Source organism: Enhydra lutris, unplaced genomic scaffold, assembly GCF_002288905.1.
Source record: "Enhydra lutris kenyoni isolate GAN:26980312 unplaced genomic scaffold, ASM228890v2 scaffoldscaffold63, whole genome shotgun sequence".
In the NCBI taxonomy this organism is placed as follows: domain Eukaryota; kingdom Metazoa; phylum Chordata; class Mammalia; order Carnivora; family Mustelidae; genus Enhydra; species Enhydra lutris.
The window spans coordinates 10,097,890-10,114,349 of NW_019154147.1; the positions used below are offsets into that span (position 1 = coordinate 10,097,890).

A 16,460-nucleotide genomic window follows, 5' to 3' on the forward strand; every position below is an offset into this window, starting at 1 on the left:
GGGGGGCATCAGCCTTTGGGATGAGAGTGTGGGCCTGTGCTCTGCACTGCTGCCAGGACAGAGAGCCCACATGCTTGAGGGCTAGTGGGTACCAGGAAAGTGTCCCTGAGCTAACTGTACCTAGATGGGAATACTGCAGTAATGCCCGCAATCACAGAGCCTCCCAGGGACGACAGCCAGTGACATGGCAAAGGGTCAGGTACCCCCTTTGAGCTCTTCTATCTACAAGAAGGTAACAAAGACAGGTACACTCAGAGGAAGAAGATCCTAAATTCCTGCAGCTCTCAGCTTTAAATGAAAAATTCACAACTGGCTTTGCTAGATTTGGTGCAAACATTCTTTGAGGTAAAGGAGATGCCCAGGCAGCAGTGCCCAGGTGGCGTAGTCAGTTAAGTGCCCAACTTGGTTTTGGCTCAGGTTGTGATCTCAGCATTGTGAGATCTACCCCCGCATTGGGCTCTGTACTCAGCATGGAGTCTGCTTGGATTCTTTTTCCCTTCCCCTCTTCCTCTCTACCCCATGTTTATTCTCTCCCTCTCAAATAAATAAATAAATCTTTAAAAATAAAAAAAGGAAATGCCCAGACAGAGGGACAGACTGACAGACAGCTGCTGAGGGGTCTCCTTGCTTGCTTCTAGAGCTATACTGAGCTAAGCTAGCTCTGTTGTGGGCACCTGCTAACCAGGTGACTTTAAGAGGTCAGTGGATCCCTTTCTTGAGAAGCATGTTGTTACAGAGGTGGAGGAGGAGCCTGGCAGATTCCTTCTTCCCACTCTCAGTCCCCTTTCTTCGACCCTCTGCCTGAAGTTTTACCTTTCAGGGGTTCATATTTCTGAGCCCTCAATTATTTACACCCCTCAATTTATCAGGGGTTCCCTGACAAAGGTAAGATACTTCTGCACAGTTACGCCCCTTGCTAACCCCCTAACCAAATGAATGGGAGAAGGAGTAACCACTTCTCTGGCTCAGGAGCTGGGTTGCTATCTCTAGTAGTTTCCAGTGGCTTCTGAGATCAGCTCCTTAGATGGTGGATGTCTATGTATGTGTATGGGGGTAGGGAGGGACAGTCATGGCCAACCATGGGGTTACAGATGCCTTTCCCCTGGAACTCCAACAACTACTTGGGCTGTGAGTTCTACCTCAGAAATAATCCCAACATGGTCCCTGGCCGTCCTTGCTTACCAGTTGGTAGAAGGTGACGTGAGGTCCCTCGGCATCATAAAGGAACCACCAGGTGGCGGCAGCCACCGTGGCCAGGCCCACGTACACTGCAAGGAGGACAGGAGGAAACTGGCTATAGTGGCTAGCTGTGGTTTTCTGGCAACCATTTCCCCTTCCTAATAATCACCTGAATTTCTGTCAGGGAACCACCTTCTCCCTCTCTGAGCCCCGTGGTTTGCAAGCACCTGTCCCTAGTAACAATGGTGGGCCCTGATTGGCAATCAGCATCTGCCACACCCCTGGCCATGGTGATTAGCTAGGAGATAAGCAGGTGACCCAATGTGGGCCAAGAACGGGCCTGAGACTTTTATCATATTACTGAGGGATAGCTCTCTCTTCTGTTGAATTTGGTTATAATGGAGTAAACATGAGGGCTACAGCTGCAGCAGCCATCCTTCCACTCCAAGGGGCACGTGCCTAAGCACGGAGTTGAGGCAGATCCAAAATGTGCCAACAATACTGAGGCCTGGATCCAGCCATACCTGAGGCATGCACTAGTCTTTCCCATTGGATGAGTCCACAATTTCTCTTGGCATAAGCTAGGCTCAGTCATACTATCTGTATTTTGCAAGCCTAAATGATAGAAACTCTCAAGAAACTCCACTGAGGGCCCCACTCACCTCCAATAGCCAGATATCGAAAAAAGAGCCAGCCACTGATAAGGGCCTCACGAGGGTTTCTTGGCAGCTTCTCCATGATGTCCAGGTCTGGTGGGTTGAAGCCCAGGGCTGTGGCAGGTAGACCATCTGTCACCAGGTTCACCCAGAGCAGCTGCACAGGGATCAGGGCTTCCGGGAGGCCCAGAATTGCCGTGAGGAAGATGCTGGAACCAGAGTCATAGGCTCTAGTCCCCACCAACTGGAGGGTCCTGCTCCTACTCATACCCCAGGCTGGGAAGCTCACCTACTGTCTCCACAGGAGCCCCATCTCACTTTGCTAGTTCTGATGTGTGTGCATGGTCCTGCCACACTCAGTCACTCCTGCTCCCAATCTCAGCTCTGGAGCCTGGACAAATCTGCTCTTTAGGCCTCTCCTCTTTAGGCCATAACTCCTTTAGGGCATGTATGCATGTGGACAACACATGCCTAAGTACATACACAGGGTTTTTTTTGTTTTTTTGTTTTTTTCAGACAGGAGCAAAACTTAGCACAGGCTACACAATCACACAAACACAAGTACCTAGATGCTTATCTGGATATATAGAGATCGCAGAATTCACATATGTCCAGGCAAACATGTGCTCACCATTCCCCATAGGCATCTCTCACATATGAACCCAAGAATGTACAAATTATATACTGGCACAAATCCTCTGTGCTTATACGTATGCCCAAAGATTCACAAAAGCACACATGCACATGTGTACACACACTTTTCACTTGGGTACACACACATCATGCTCACACTCAGCTGTGTGCACACAATCATGTACACATGTAAACACATTACCGCCCTGAAGAGCTGCTAGTTCTCACATCTTGCCAACTCTGAATGTAGGAGTCATGGCTAGAGGGATGATAGGGGACTTTTTTGGCACCTCCTTGGGGGCTGGAATACGTACACCAAGGCCTCTGGAGGAATGATGAGGAGCTCCTGCCCCTGCCCTCCTTGAGGTGAGATCCTAGAAGGCCCCAGCCAGAGCAGGATATGTGTCCCTCCATCCCTATAGCCCCATCCCAGGATCAGGCATTTCCCTTGGTGACCTAGAGCTCGTCCAGAGGGCTGGGAAGAGGAAATACAGGGCCTCACCAGACAACCTCGCCTACATTGGAGGAGATGAGGTAGCGGATGAATTGCTTCATGTTGTTGTAGATGGCCCGGCCCTCCTCCACTGCAGCCACGATGGAGGCAAAGTTGTCATCTGATAGCACCATCTCGGCTGCCGACTTGGCCACAGCTGTGCCAGAGCCCATGGCAATACCAATCTCTGCTTTCTTCAGAGCTGGGGCATCATTCACCCCGTCTCCAGTCTAGGGGCCAAGTTAGGTAGGATCATGCCTAAGGAACTTCACTCTCCTTTCTTGAATCCCCTCAACTAAGCCTATTCCCAAACCCAGGAGATGACCCCAAGGAAGCAGACAGCTGAATAGAAAAATGGTGAGGTTGAATATGAACTTAGAGATTGGGCTGGGGATGAGGCTTAAGGGAAGGCAAGGGTTGCAGACCAGCACAATTTTGAAGAGGAGATCAGTTTGAATGTTCTCATCTTCTTGGTGAGGTGGACTTGGGAAAGAAGGTGGATCTCTGATGATGGTGGAGATGAAATTCAGGTTGGATGTGGTATAGAAGATGAAATTGAGGTTAAGGACAAAATTAAGGTTAAGTCAAGGATGAGGTCTAGGCTGTGGCTCATGTAAAGGACCAGGTAGGTGTGATAGCTAAGGTAAAGTTTGGAGCCAAGGTGAAGGTCAAGGTCAACACTGGATTCAGGTTCAAAACTAAAAATTAGACTAAGGTAAAGTTCAAGTCAAAATCGGATGCCAAATCAAGGTTATGGTCCACATCAGGAGTGATGTCACAGTCAAGGTTGGAGATGCAGTCAAGGTCAAGATTAGAGGCCATTTAAAGTTGAGGTCTACATAAAATATTGGGTTAGGGGTCAAGATCAATGTCAAGGATTAGGTCAGGGTGCAGGTCAAGACTGCAGCCCATAACAGGGTTGAGCTCAAAGTAAAAATCAGATTAAGATGGTCAAGTTCAAGGTCAGGAACCAAGTCAACATGAAGGTCAAAAATAAAGTCAAGAACCAGGTTACAACTGTAGTCAAGATTGATGACCAACTCAGTGTCAAGATCAAGACTGGGTCACAGGTTAACATTAAAGTCAAGATGAAGGAGTGGGGGTGAAGGTCAACAGAGGCCAGGTCAGGAGTGAGACTGGGGTCAAGAATCAAATCAGTGTTGCAAATAGGTCTGTAATCAAGAATGAGACAAAAACTGGGCCCAAACAAAAGGTCCATCCAAAGGTGAATGGATAAATTGTGGTTATATTTACATGGTGGAATGCTACTAATGATAAAAAAGCAGTCATCTACTGATAACCCAAAAAACATGATAAATTTCAGAAGAAAAAAGCCAGACACAAGAGTGCATACTATATGATCCCATTCATATGAAAATCTAGGACAGGCAATTTATGGTGAAAAAATGGCCTGTTGTGAGAGGGGAGCCCGATGGGGAAGGTACATGAAGGAACTTCTTGTGTCCGTAGTAATGTTCCTCATCCTGATAAGGGTTTGGATGACATGCAAAGGTGTGTCTGCATTTATCAAAACACATCAAATGAATGATATGCTCAAGATTGTGCATTTTATTGCATGTAAGTTTTGCCTCAAAAAGGAAAAAAAGTAGAACCACAAAAAAAATGCTACTCTCTAGAGCATGCATTCTAAATTATGTGAAGGCGAAGTGTACTGACATCTGCAACTTACTTTGAAATTTATTTAAGAAAAGATGGATTAAGTTTGGATAGATGGATAGGTATTTGCAAAGCAAATAGAATGTTACTTGTAGAATCTAGATCATAGATATTATAGGTGTTTGCTATAAAACTATTTTTTCATTTCTTTCTGTGTTTGAGATTTTTTGGTAATCAAATGTTTGAAAAAATAAGAATGAATCAGAGGCAGAGGTTGTATGGGTTGCTCTTGCTAAGCTCCATGGCCAGGGTTCCCTCCACACCTCCCCACCTCCACTAGGCTCCCATCTTGTGGCCTCACCATGGCAGTGATCTCGTTAAAGGACTGTAGGTTCTCTATGATCCGGGACTTGTGCACGGGTTCTACACGGGCAAAACAGCATGCTGTGCGACAGGCATGGCGCTGCTGCTCAGGGCTGAGGTCATCGAACTCGCGACCTGTGTAGGCCTTCCCTACCACGTCCTCTGTGTCCCCGAAGATGCCAAGCCGGCGGCAGATGGCCACAGCTGTGCCTTTGTTGTCCCCTGTGATCATGACCACACGGATGCCAGCTTGGTGGCAGCGTGCGATGCAAGCAGCCACCTCAGGCCTTGGGGGGTCCAGCATGCCCACGCAGCCCACAAAAGTCAGGTCCGTCTGTAGGGAGGGGGCAGATGCAAGTGGGATCTGGGCCCATGCTCAACCTTCTACCTGCCCAGCCTTTGCAGGGAGGGAGACACACAGCTCCCAGCCCAGGGGCTCTGCCCGGCCACCCACCTCGTACTGCACAAACTTGCTGCAGTCGTCCAGCTGCATATCCTCCTTCCGTGGGGGTGCATCCCGAGTGGCCAGCGCCAGGCAGCGCAATGTGTCTGAGCCTGAGCCCCAGTCCCGAATCTTGGCCAGGATTTGCTCCCTGGAGGTGGCATTCAGGGGTACCGTGTGGCTTCCCACTCGGACTGAGCTGCAGCGCTCAATCACACTCTCAGGAGCCCCCTGTATCATGGGGGAGGGGAGAGGCAACTCTGTCAGTCAGGACCCCTTCCTTCCCCTCTTGCCCAACTGAGGAAGTTGAGGCCCAGGAATGGGAAAAGGCCATCCAAGAGGACACAAAGTGAGATAAGGGCCAGATTCCATTCTTTGAAAGTTCAGAGTGAGAACCAAGGGGACCTCACTGTGAGGAAACCCAAAAGGAATGGGGGTTGTGGCTGACCATTGGATGGCACCCTCCCCCTACCAACTCAAGGCTGAGAAGGTCTGCTGCAGCATTTGGGGAGGTGGGGATAGAATTGGCAGCCCTCCTACAGACACTGCCACCCTGCCAATCCAGTACTGCTGGGATCCTAATTCTGTAGGGGACTCAGCAATGGGAGGCAGGCTGAGCCCTGCCTGAGGACCAGAAATAGAGCCATGCTGAAGGTGTGGCTCTGGGAAGGTATTCTTGGGGGTGACAGGTTCCTCAGCAGCCTTGGAGTCTCACCTTGGGGTCTTGCTCCTATTCTCACCTTGGGAATAGCTTCTGAACCCTCCATCAATGCCTCCTCCCTCTCCTCCAAAGGGCACCCCAAATGCTAAGTTTTCAAAGTGGCCTGAGATCCCAATACAGAAGCCTTTTCATTTCAAAAGGGGTTAAAACCTCCATTTCAATGTGAAGTTAGGGCTGTCATTCCTACTTCAGGATGAAAAGCAGTGAGAGGCCCCGCGATGGGCAGAAGTCTAGATGAGAAACTGCCCTCCCTAGGACTCAGTTTCCAGAACATGTAGCACCAAAGATGGGCACCAACTACCTCAATACCCCATTCAGAGGTGAAAGGCTTCTGAGACCTTCCAGCTTAACCTTGCCATTCAGATGGGGAGACTGAGGCCCATGGAGGAGCACAGGAGACCCCAAAGTCATGTGACAAGCAGTGCCTCTCAGTCTAGAGCTGGGACCATGGTGAGTGGCAGGCCTTGGTGCCTGGCTCTGGCTTTATCTCCACCAAGACTGGATCCTGTTCCCAGTTCCCCATGGCGGGCTGACCACCCTCGTTCCAGATTCACTGCTTTGACAATGGGCCTCACACCTCCCTCTGTCCCCCATAATTGTAGTCACTAGCTCTTCAGAGGATTGAAGATCAGATCTCCCAGGGACTCCTCATGCACAGAAGCCCCAGGCCGGTTAGGCAGGTCCCACCTTCACAAACATCTTGCTGCCCTGGGCCGCCAGGCCAGGGCTAGTAGGTATGCAGTATACGGACATGGACTTCCTGTCTCGGGAGAACTCCAAAGTAAACTCCTTCCGCATCAGCTGCTTGATGACCTATAGGGGTCAGAAGGGTCAGGATGTGAGGGGCAGAACCAGGAACCCTAACTGTTTTCTTTCCAGCTGCCTGGAAAAGAGCCTGTGGGATGGTGTCTATCCCTTCTCTCACCCTGACGTTTGAGCCCCCATCTCCCTCTTCAGCCTAAGAAATGCCACAAGGTTGTCACTTCCTGACCATGCTGTGCACTTCCCAACTCTGGGTCCTTGCCCACACTCAGTCTTTTCCTTTCTTTTCTCTCTAGCCAAGTCTTATTAGGGTCTGAGGTCCGTCCTCCTCCCAGAGACCTCCCAAGACCTTGTCCTTTTCTCTTTCTTCTCTAGATGCCCAGAAGCCCAGCTACGAGGCCTGTGGCTGGAGCCCTCACTCTGCTCACCGCATTGCAGGCGCTGGCTCGCTCCACCAGCGATAGGGCCTGTAGGTTGGTGTCAAACACATTCATTTTCTCCACCAGGCAAGTCAGAGCCGTCTCCGTGGCCTCTCCCACCTTCTCATACACGCCCTTAGCCTGGTGGGGCCCAGAATACAGGGTGTGAATAGCAGGGTCTCCTCCAGGGGACCCCCAAGCCTTACCTCCCACTCACTCCCTGACCCCTGGAGCTCCCTTTACCACTGTCTACGGCCATACCACCCTGAACGCGCCCGATCTCGTCTGATCTCGAAAGCTAAGCAGGGTCAGGCCTGGTTAGTACTTGGATGGGAGACCACAGTTACTTCTAACCTCCTTTGCACCAAGCCAGTGGGGCCCTTCCCAGTCCAGATGACATGGGGTCTGGGTAGTGTCTGACACTGAGACTTCCCTTCCCTTCTGACCACGCCGCCCCCCTGCCCACCCAGGCATCAGTAAACATGGATCCTTCCTGCCATCCACCTCACTCTCTGCAGGCTCCTTCTCAGCCTCCTTCCCCAGATGCCCCACATTCTTCTTTCTAGACTCTGCTGTCCAGGCCCTGCTCCTTCTCTCCCACCTTTTCTCCCTGAGGCCTCATATATCCCCTGCTTCCCCACTTTTCATGTGCTTGACTTCCAGTGCCCAGCCTGGCAGTGACATTTCCCTTGAACTCCAAGCCCACATATCTAATGGTTGCCTGTTGGACTTGGTTCCTTAGTGAGCCTCAAGTCACCTCCCCTTCTCCCTATATTTGCCACTCCAGTGACTGTCCCAGCCAGGACAGCAACCAGGAGGTACCCTCTCTCTCTTTCATCTAACTAGTCACCAAGTCCCATCCTAAATCTCTAACCCAAGCTTCCTTCCCTTTCCCTGAAGCCCTAGCTAACAACTCTCTGACCTGGAGGACCACACAGGGGCTCCTGAATCCAGTCTTGCCCCATCTGTTTCATCCTCCACACAGAAGCTCAGGTGATCTTTTGTTAATGCAGTTCTGACCATATCACTTCCCTGCTCAAAACTGCTTGGTGGCTGTCTACTGCCTTCAGTTTATTATGGAATGTGATTTGGTCTGGTCAAGTCCTTTCCCCAGGCAGGAGTATCTTCATGCATGTTCCATTCCACTGCTCCAGCAGCAGGTAAGGGCATTCACTGCCTGCATCACATCAGGTTATGACTTGTGGGCCTTTCCTGGGCTGTGTCTTCTACTTTAAACACCCTCCCTAGTCCTATTTCCCAAATCTCTTCCTCTAGACACCCTGGCACTATAGTCCCTTACATTAGTCTGCCACAGCCCAAGAGCCCTAGGGCACAGCTTCAAAGCCAGTGTGCAAAAGGAGGGGCAGTGGGGGTATTCAGGGGTGGCAGTGTTCCTGGGGTGTGGCACTCCAAAGGGGCAGGGACTGCCAACCCTGGGAGATTTGAGACTCTGGGAGAAGGGTCTGTCCTGGGTACCTGGGCACTAGTGAGGTCACAGAAGAGAGCTGGGTCCCACCTCATTGTAGTCCAGCGCTGAGTCATTGCACAGGGCACAGATCGTCGCCAGCTCCACCAGCCCATCGAACTGCCCACAGCGCACGAGCCGCTCCGCCTGCCTCCTGTGGGGCTGGGTCTTGGTACAAGGGCATTTGGCCCCATCCCTGGGAGGTGCATGGCCTCTCGATCCCACCCCAGGAAGCCTTGCCCACTCACAGCTCTCTGAGCTCTCTGGTGTAGCCCAGGTCACCGGGGAACCCTGCCCACCTGCACCCCCTTGCCCAGCACTCACACTTCACCCTCCGGGGCATAAGTGGTGCCTGAGATGGTGAACTCGTGCAAACGGCAGGAGCCCGCTTCAGCCTCAGCTACCACGAACATCTGGGGAGCACAGAGGCATGCTTAGGCAAGCCCTCACCTCTCTCCTCTTTGGGCAGCCAGTCTGAATAAAGCCTGACCCAAGGTGGGATCCTCTGGGCCCCTAAAGAAGCTGCTGGCCTTCCCTCCTGCCAAGGTCTGGAAGAGTCGGGTTCAGGCCAAGGCAGGGCCTCTGCTCTGGACCCCTGAGGGGTATATGGCAGATTCTTCAGTATCCTGGATAGAGCCCTGACATGGGGTAGGAAGCCTGGATCCTTAACCATTTTATTATGTGACTCCTGGCTGAGCACCTGAGCGTTAGTTTCTCTACAGGTAACAGGAGAAGAGAGTGGGATCTGAGTACAGCTGCCCCTCTTTTCCCCTTGAAAGGATGAGTTCCTGGCCTCTAAGGGTGGAAACCCACATACTGCTCTGAGACACAGACTCCTGGCCAGAGGTGTTCTCAGACAGCGAGCTCTTGCCTACAGGGCCTGCTGGGTCACCCAGCCCCAACCTGTGCACCTCAGCGTCAGGGGTTTACCCCTCCCAGGGTGGCCCATTTTCTTGCCCGGAAGCCAGCTTTACCAAGGAGATAATTCTTGTTTCCTAGAAATTGCCTTGGTGTACATTTCCAAGTCAATGGCCAGCTCAGCACACGGTAGATGCTCAACAAATGTCCCTTTTCTCGTGCTCCCCTCCCTACTTCTGAGGGGAATAGGGAGTAGCCCTCCAGCCAGCATACCTCCTGAGAAGTCAAGTTTCTTTGGCCCCCCTCCCAGGAAGTAAGGCCTCTACAACTTCCCTGTAGTATGTTTTTCAAACCTTTATTTCAATGAAGGGACACTCTGTTCCAGTGAAGTCCTCCTAGAGATTTTACAGGTCAGGGGACGCAGAATATAAAACTTGCTTGTGTCCCTTCCCCTGTGGCAGGGCTTCCTTCCCCTTCCCCAAGGTTTTGGGCTTCAAGGTTTTGGATACAAAGTCTGAGTTTCCCAGTGGGCAGATCATGGGAGCAGAGGTGGGAGAAGAATGACTGGGGACTCTAAGAGGGGTGGGAAACCCACAGCATTCACCACTACCCACTCACCCCTCTGCCCCATAGGCCTACTGGAGTTTCAGCCAGAATGCCTGGAACATACAGGCAACAAGCCCAGGATCTGGGATTGAAGGCCAGGAAATGAATAATTCCTTTCCCAGCCCTGCCCAGGTCACTGGAGCTGGCATGTCTGGTGACTGGTGATGGGCATTGACTGTGGAGTGATGGAGGAGTGGGACAGAACTTGGTTGGGTCCAGGCCCAGCTTGGCTCAGATGCCAAGGCTGTAGTTGACCCTCTGCAGTATCCTTTATGGTTGTCTGTCCAAGCTTGCATACCCAAACTTCAGATGAAGAAACTGAGGTTCACAGACAGACAATGACCTGCCAGGGCCATACAGTGACATCTGGGTCCTAGTGATACACATCTGGCCGGACCTTGCTGCTCTGCCCCATGAAAAACTGGATCTGCTCCCCACCTTGCGGGCAGCCCACAGGTTCTCTCCTCCATCCCCTGCCAAAAAGGAGTCGGGGGCAGCCCCCAGAAGGAGTTCAGCCTGCTGAGCATCACACAGCAACACCAGCGGGACCCCAAGCTGGCTGCAGCCACTCACCCGGCACACAGACATCTGGTTGGTGGTGAGGGTGCCTGTCTTGTCAGAGCAGATGACGGAGGTGCAGCCCAGGGTCTCCACAGACGGCAGGCTCCGCACAATGGCATTCTTGCGTGCCATACGCCGTGTGCCCAGAGCCAGGCATGTAGTGATAACAGCCGGGAGGCCCTCAGGGATGGCGGCCACCGCCAGGGCCACGGCAATCTTGAAGTAGTAGACGGCGCCACGGAGCCAGGAGCCACCATGGGCCGGGTCGGCAAAGTGGCCAATGTTGATGACCCACACAGCCACACAGATCACAGAAATGGCATGGGACAGTTGCCGCCCAAACTCATCCAGCTTGTGCTGCAGTGGCGTCCGCTCTGGCTCCACTGCCACCATCTGGCTCCTGATCTTCCCCAGCTCTGTGTGCAGGCCTGTGGCCACTGCCACGCCCAGGGCCTTCCCCGATGCAATGTTGGTGCCCTGGCCAACGGAGAGACAAGGAGGGCTGCTTAGCATCCCAGCAGGGGCCTGGGACCCCTTGACCTCTTCAGGCTACCATAGCATTCCTATCCCCCTACTTGGCTTGTTTTTTCTCCATGTCACTTAATGCTCCCAGGTTATGAAGCTATCTAGTGCTAAGCCGTGGCTGTCATCCCCACGACAGTGTTAGCTCCACGAAGGCAAGGACTTGGTTCAGCACTGTATCCCCGGTGCCTATCATGAGGCCTGGCACACGAAGCACTGGACCAATACAGACTATGTGACCGACTAGCACGGCACAATACCAACCTATAAAAATGTGATTTGTAAAAAGCCAACGTGGCCACATGGGAGTGCCAGGCTGACTGTGATCCTAGGTAAATGATCTGTAAATATTTGCTGAAGAATCCAGAAAATCTGAGCTTAAGTCCATCCGCTCCCAAGGCCCGCGTAAAATCCCTAAGTCCCGGTAAAAAGGCTACTTAGTCTTGAGCCTGTGTCCTCTTCTATAAAATGGTTCAAGAAAGGAGCTGCTCAGAGGAAGCTAATGACGTGGTGCCCTTCAGAAAGGTGCCCTGTGCTGAGGCTGGAGAAAAGGTAGGGACCTCTCGTAACCTCAGCTTCTCTTCTTTTGTCCCGAGCAACGAAACTTCCACTCCCCCATGCCTCCGCCCACTTGCAGGTCCCTCAGCTAAGGAAATAATCTGCAGTTGGCCAGAGCGTCTTCCTTAGAGAGCTGCCTAGGGACAGCTGCTGATGCTTGATCTTGCCTTGTGGAGCCCCTCCCCACTTCAAAGCAGCTCGTCTAAGGCTTCCATACATCTAGGCAGGGGGGTCTCCTTAAGAACTCTGGGTGAATATTGCTTTCTCCACTTCTGTCCGCTTCTGGGGAGGTTTTCTAGCCTTATAACTTGGTGCCCTGGGCCACAGCCAAATGGCCTGACCCATCCTTGTGGCTTCCGTGTTCAGCTTCAGGCTGTTTCTGGGCAGCTTGTAAGCATCAGTGCTCTCTCTGAGGCCCCAGAGGCCTATCATGCCCACCAGCGCTGGGCTGGTTTTCCCATCTGAGAAATGGACTCCACCACTTTGGCAACCCTTATCACTAGAGGAATCTCCATTGGGTGATTATAGGCTAGCTCTGTCCCTCTCCAGCTTGAAGCAGGATAAGCCTAGCGGGTAAGAGGAAAAGCTCTGGAGTCAGAATGTCTGAGTTCACATCCCAGCTCTACCATTCACTGGCTGTGTGACCTGGAAAATGCAAATAACAAGAGTATTTATCTTAAAAGCACCGTGAGGACTAAATATACGTAAAGGGCTTAGAACCGTCGCAGGCACACAGCCTTGAGTAAACACAAGCTGTAACCAGTACTATAAATTTGTACATATTGTCAATAATTGATGAGGTTCATTCTTGTAGGGTTTAACTGATTGAATGTTAAAATTTTTATTATCGGTGTCCAGACAAAGGCCCTAGCCATCTCAGGAACTTACAGAGAATAGCATGTTCTTCTTGTCCTGGTTCACAGCTCTGGGATCTAGGATGGCATCTGTGTGCTTGGTGACAGACACGGATTCACCTGGTCATGGAATCAGAAATCGGAAACCCTACATGAAGACACCCCCATGCCTGGACCTGCTCAGCCCTGCTCCGTGCTGGCCTCTGGGCCTCACCTGTCAGGATGGACTGGTCCACTCTCAGGGTGGTGGACTTGATCTTGATGAGGCGGAGGTCAGCGGGTACTTTGTCTCCCACTGCGGAGAGAGAGTGGCTGAGTGTGGCTTTGGGCACCACCCCTTGGCAGAGCCAGGAGGACTGCCAGGAACCAAGGGTGAGAGGTAGGGGCCTAGGCTGTGATCCCAGAGATAGATGCTGCTCCTTCGCTCACAGTGTCCTTATCTGTCCAACAAGGTTTGGGCCGAAGAGCTTTGGAAGGATCCCACAGCTCCCTGCTCTGTGTATATAGCCAGAAAGTTGGGAGTACAGAGAGGGAAGGGCTCACCAGCATCACATAATGGAAAGACACCCCCAGTGTACCTGCCACTTCTACGATGTCTCCAGGGACGATGTCCCGGGCGCGGACCCTCTGCACACCTTTGCGGTCTGAGCGGATCACCTTGCCCATCTCAGGCTCATACTCCTTCAAGGCCTCAATGGCACTCTCAGCATTGCGTTCCTATAGAACAGGAGGCAGGTAGGTAGTCTGCTCTCACTGGCCCTTGCAGGCTGACCCCTTGGAATGACACCCCTGGGGCCCGGGATGGAGCTGCAGGACTCTTAACACCAAGTGGCGGTCACATGGAACAGCCAGGACACCTGAAGGCCCAGGCCCACCTCTGTGCCTCCCACCTGCCATACGCCCACGATAGCATTGGCCACAAGGATCAGCATGATGACCAGGGGCTCCACGAAGGCTGTTGTGGTTTCTTCGCCCTCTTCGAAGCAGGCCAGGACCTATGGAGTCAGAGCTGGTGAGCTGGGACTCTTCTGTGGCCCAGGGGCTGCTCCCTATTTCCTTTATACCCTGCGTCTGCTGCCTCCTGCCTTGGAAGAGATAGCCCTGGGGAGGCCTGGGCTGGGAGAAGGCTGCACTGAGGCCTTGGCTTATCTGTAGGTAGTGACTGCCACCATTCACACCCCACCCAGCCAACTTTCAGGATGTGGGGCAGTTGTACAGCTGGAGGTCTCTCTGCCTAGTTGTGGTTTTCCAAGTTTGATGCCAGACTGGCAACCGCAGTATCCCCTGGGAACTTGCTAAAAATGCAATTCTCGGGGTCTGTCCCAGTCTTCCTGTGTCAGAAACTTTGGGGTGAGGCCCAGCAGTCTGTGTGTTAGCAAATGCTAACACATGCTCCTGCTACAGGCTCATTTTGAAGTCCATTGGCCAGAGAGGCATAACTCCAGCCAGAGCCCAGGCCTGGAGGTAGAATACCTGGTTAAAGTCCTGTTCCCACCTCTTGGCCCAAGTGGGTACTTCTCACTCCGTTCCACAGGTCTCAGAGTGTCCATCAAACTGTGGAGGGGTGCTGACACCATTTTAGCTAAGCTGTTATAAGGCACTTGCACCAACAGGCTTTTATCTCTGTAAGAGTCATCAGTTTCCACAAGAACAGTTGCCAGGAAGGCCAGACACAGCTGGCTGGGCCCCTGCTTCCCTGCACTCCATGTCACCAACATGAGGTCTCCTCCCCAAGCCCTGCTGGGCACAGGGCCAAGAGCAGGAACTGCATCCACTCTCAGAGTGGCCATTTCCCTGCATTACCTTCGATTTCTGCTCAGCCATCAGTGACAAGTACTGTTCCACCTCCCCATGGCCAAGCAAGGTCCAGGAGGGGTTCAGGCAGTAAGAATGGGGGAAGGGCAAAAGGAGAGCAGCCACAAACAAGCTGTAAGAGGTTAAGACCCGAATTCTTCCGTGGGGCACTGGGAGCCATGGAAGGGGCTCTCCACGAGGGATAATTTGGCAATATCTGGAGACTTTAGACTGTCACAACTGGGCAGTACCACTGGCATTGGTGGGTAGAGGTCCGGAATGCTTCTGAATGCTTCTAAATATTCCCGAGCTCATAGGACAACCTCCAGACAAAGAATTATCTTGTCCAAAATGTCAACAGTGCTGTGGTTGAGAAAGCTTGCCCTAAGATGGGGAGGGGTAGAGATCATACATGTGCTTCTGAAAGCTCACTCTGACAGCCAGAGTGGAAGGGGACAGATGGGAGCGGTCCAGTGTGTAGGGGGCAGGCTTTGAGGGTTCAGGCAAGGGAAGCTGAAGTCTGAGCAAGGAAGGGGATGGGTAGAGGCCCAGGGATGTCCATGGCTGAGAGAACAGACCTCTGGTTCAGAGTCTGGGCCTCTGAGCACTGCCCCAACCTGGCTTTCCCTTCCAGGCTTTCTGATGCTGTGCGATGGGGCCTTACTTACGAAGGAGACCAGGGCAGCCAACAGCAGGATGCGCACCAGGAGATCCTCAAACTGTTCCAGGACCAGCTCCCACAGGGACTTCCCTGAGAATCGGAGCACCATGTAAACCTTGGGTTCCTTACCAACTGACCTACCCTCATTCAGAGCTGGGACCACCTAGGAGACTACCTGGCCCACTCCCTCCCTACCATTCAAAGAGCAAGAGCCTGAGGCCTTAGAGGCATAGGTGGGTGATACTGGTCGGGGAGGGTGTGCGTGTCAGCAAATCCTCACTCTGTTGGGGAGAGGGAGGGACACAACCCGAGAGTAAATGGCTCAAGGCCTTGCAGCCCCCCTGGCCCAAGACTCACCTTCCTCAGTTGGGAGCTCTGCAGGATCCAGGCAGCCACAGGAGCCATGAGGAGACAAGAGATAACTGAATTATGCAGTAGGACCATGGAGGAGTCTCAGTAGTCTCTCCCAGCTGTGCCTACCCGGACCATCATAATGGTCTAGACATGCTCCCACAGCTCTCTGAGGTCACAGAATGGATGGTCTGAGCCCAGAGGCTTCCATTCTTCCACTCACTTCATCCCACCCTGATTAAGGAAGATCTGGTATGGCCTGACAAGACCAGAGCCAGGAGGGCCCTTCTAGTCCCTCCCCCATGTACAGAGGAGTAATGAAGCAAACTGGAGGTGAGACGGGACCCCTGAGATCACAGTAAGTTGACAGCTCCCCTGTAGTGCTCTTTCTCAAATGGCTGCACAATCCTATTCAAGGCCCCATGTGGCCATAGCAAGGGAGTCCCTCCCTCAAATTGAGAACATCAGTCCAGGCTACCTCTGACATACCTGCTCCTCCAGGAGCACCGAGGTAAGGTCTACAGCATGGCCAGGCCAGCCTGCTGAGCCCCGCCCTACGTGGGGGTTCCCTCTGACACGACCTCAGCAGCCAGCATCCCAGGCAGGGTCTAACCTGCCATGGTTCAGTTCCTGGAGGTTGAGTCTCAACTTGTCCCCTCCCAGCCCCTCTACTTGGGGCAAGCCCCATCCCATATGTCCAGTCTGCAACCCACAGAACATTCTGAGGAATGATGTTCCCAAACACCACCAGGACCTGTTGTCACTTTACAAGCTCTATTTGTATCTCTTACATTTCCTGAAGCACTTTTTATTCCAGACAAAGTGGGCTACCTGGGTACCTGAAGTCTTTGAATCTTCCTTCCCAACAGCCCAAAGGATGACAGGGCAGGTGTTCACCCTGTTTCACAGCTGCAAGAACTGAGATCCAGGGTGGAAACATGACTT

General features: G+C 52.4%; 1 protein-coding gene across 3 annotated transcripts in view; it reads right to left on the minus strand.

Annotated features, from left to right (window-relative positions):
- Positions 1-15,572, minus strand: part of LOC111158763 (ATPase sarcoplasmic/endoplasmic reticulum Ca2+ transporting 3) — a 23,472-nt gene extending 7,900 nt beyond the window's left edge. For 2 of the 3 annotated variants that reach the window (XM_022521019.1, XM_022521018.1), the window contains exons 1-16: positions 15,522-15,572; positions 15,172-15,254; positions 13,600-13,704; positions 13,288-13,426; positions 12,924-13,004; positions 12,744-12,829; positions 10,788-11,252; positions 9,075-9,163; positions 8,802-8,904; positions 7,295-7,426; positions 6,792-6,917; positions 5,396-5,614; positions 4,940-5,275; positions 2,971-3,191; positions 1,842-2,044; positions 1,183-1,268 (exon numbers count right to left, since the gene is read on the minus strand). In XM_022521019.1, the coding sequence (XP_022376727.1) occupies positions 1,183-1,268; positions 1,842-2,044; positions 2,971-3,191; positions 4,940-5,275; positions 5,396-5,614; positions 6,792-6,917; positions 7,295-7,426; positions 8,802-8,904; positions 9,075-9,163; positions 10,788-11,252; positions 12,744-12,829; positions 12,924-13,004; positions 13,288-13,426; positions 13,600-13,641 (2,328 nt within the window). In that variant the 5' untranslated portion in view covers positions 13,642-13,704; positions 15,172-15,254; positions 15,522-15,572. The remainder of the gene's footprint in view (positions 1-1,182; positions 1,269-1,841; positions 2,045-2,970; positions 3,192-4,939; positions 5,276-5,395; positions 5,615-6,791; positions 6,918-7,294; positions 7,427-8,801; positions 8,905-9,074; positions 9,164-10,787; positions 11,253-12,743; positions 12,830-12,923; positions 13,005-13,287; positions 13,427-13,599; positions 13,705-15,171; positions 15,255-15,521) is intronic. The other variant, XM_022521017.1, reaches the window with a different exon arrangement.
- Positions 15,573-16,460: the final 888 nt, after the last annotated feature.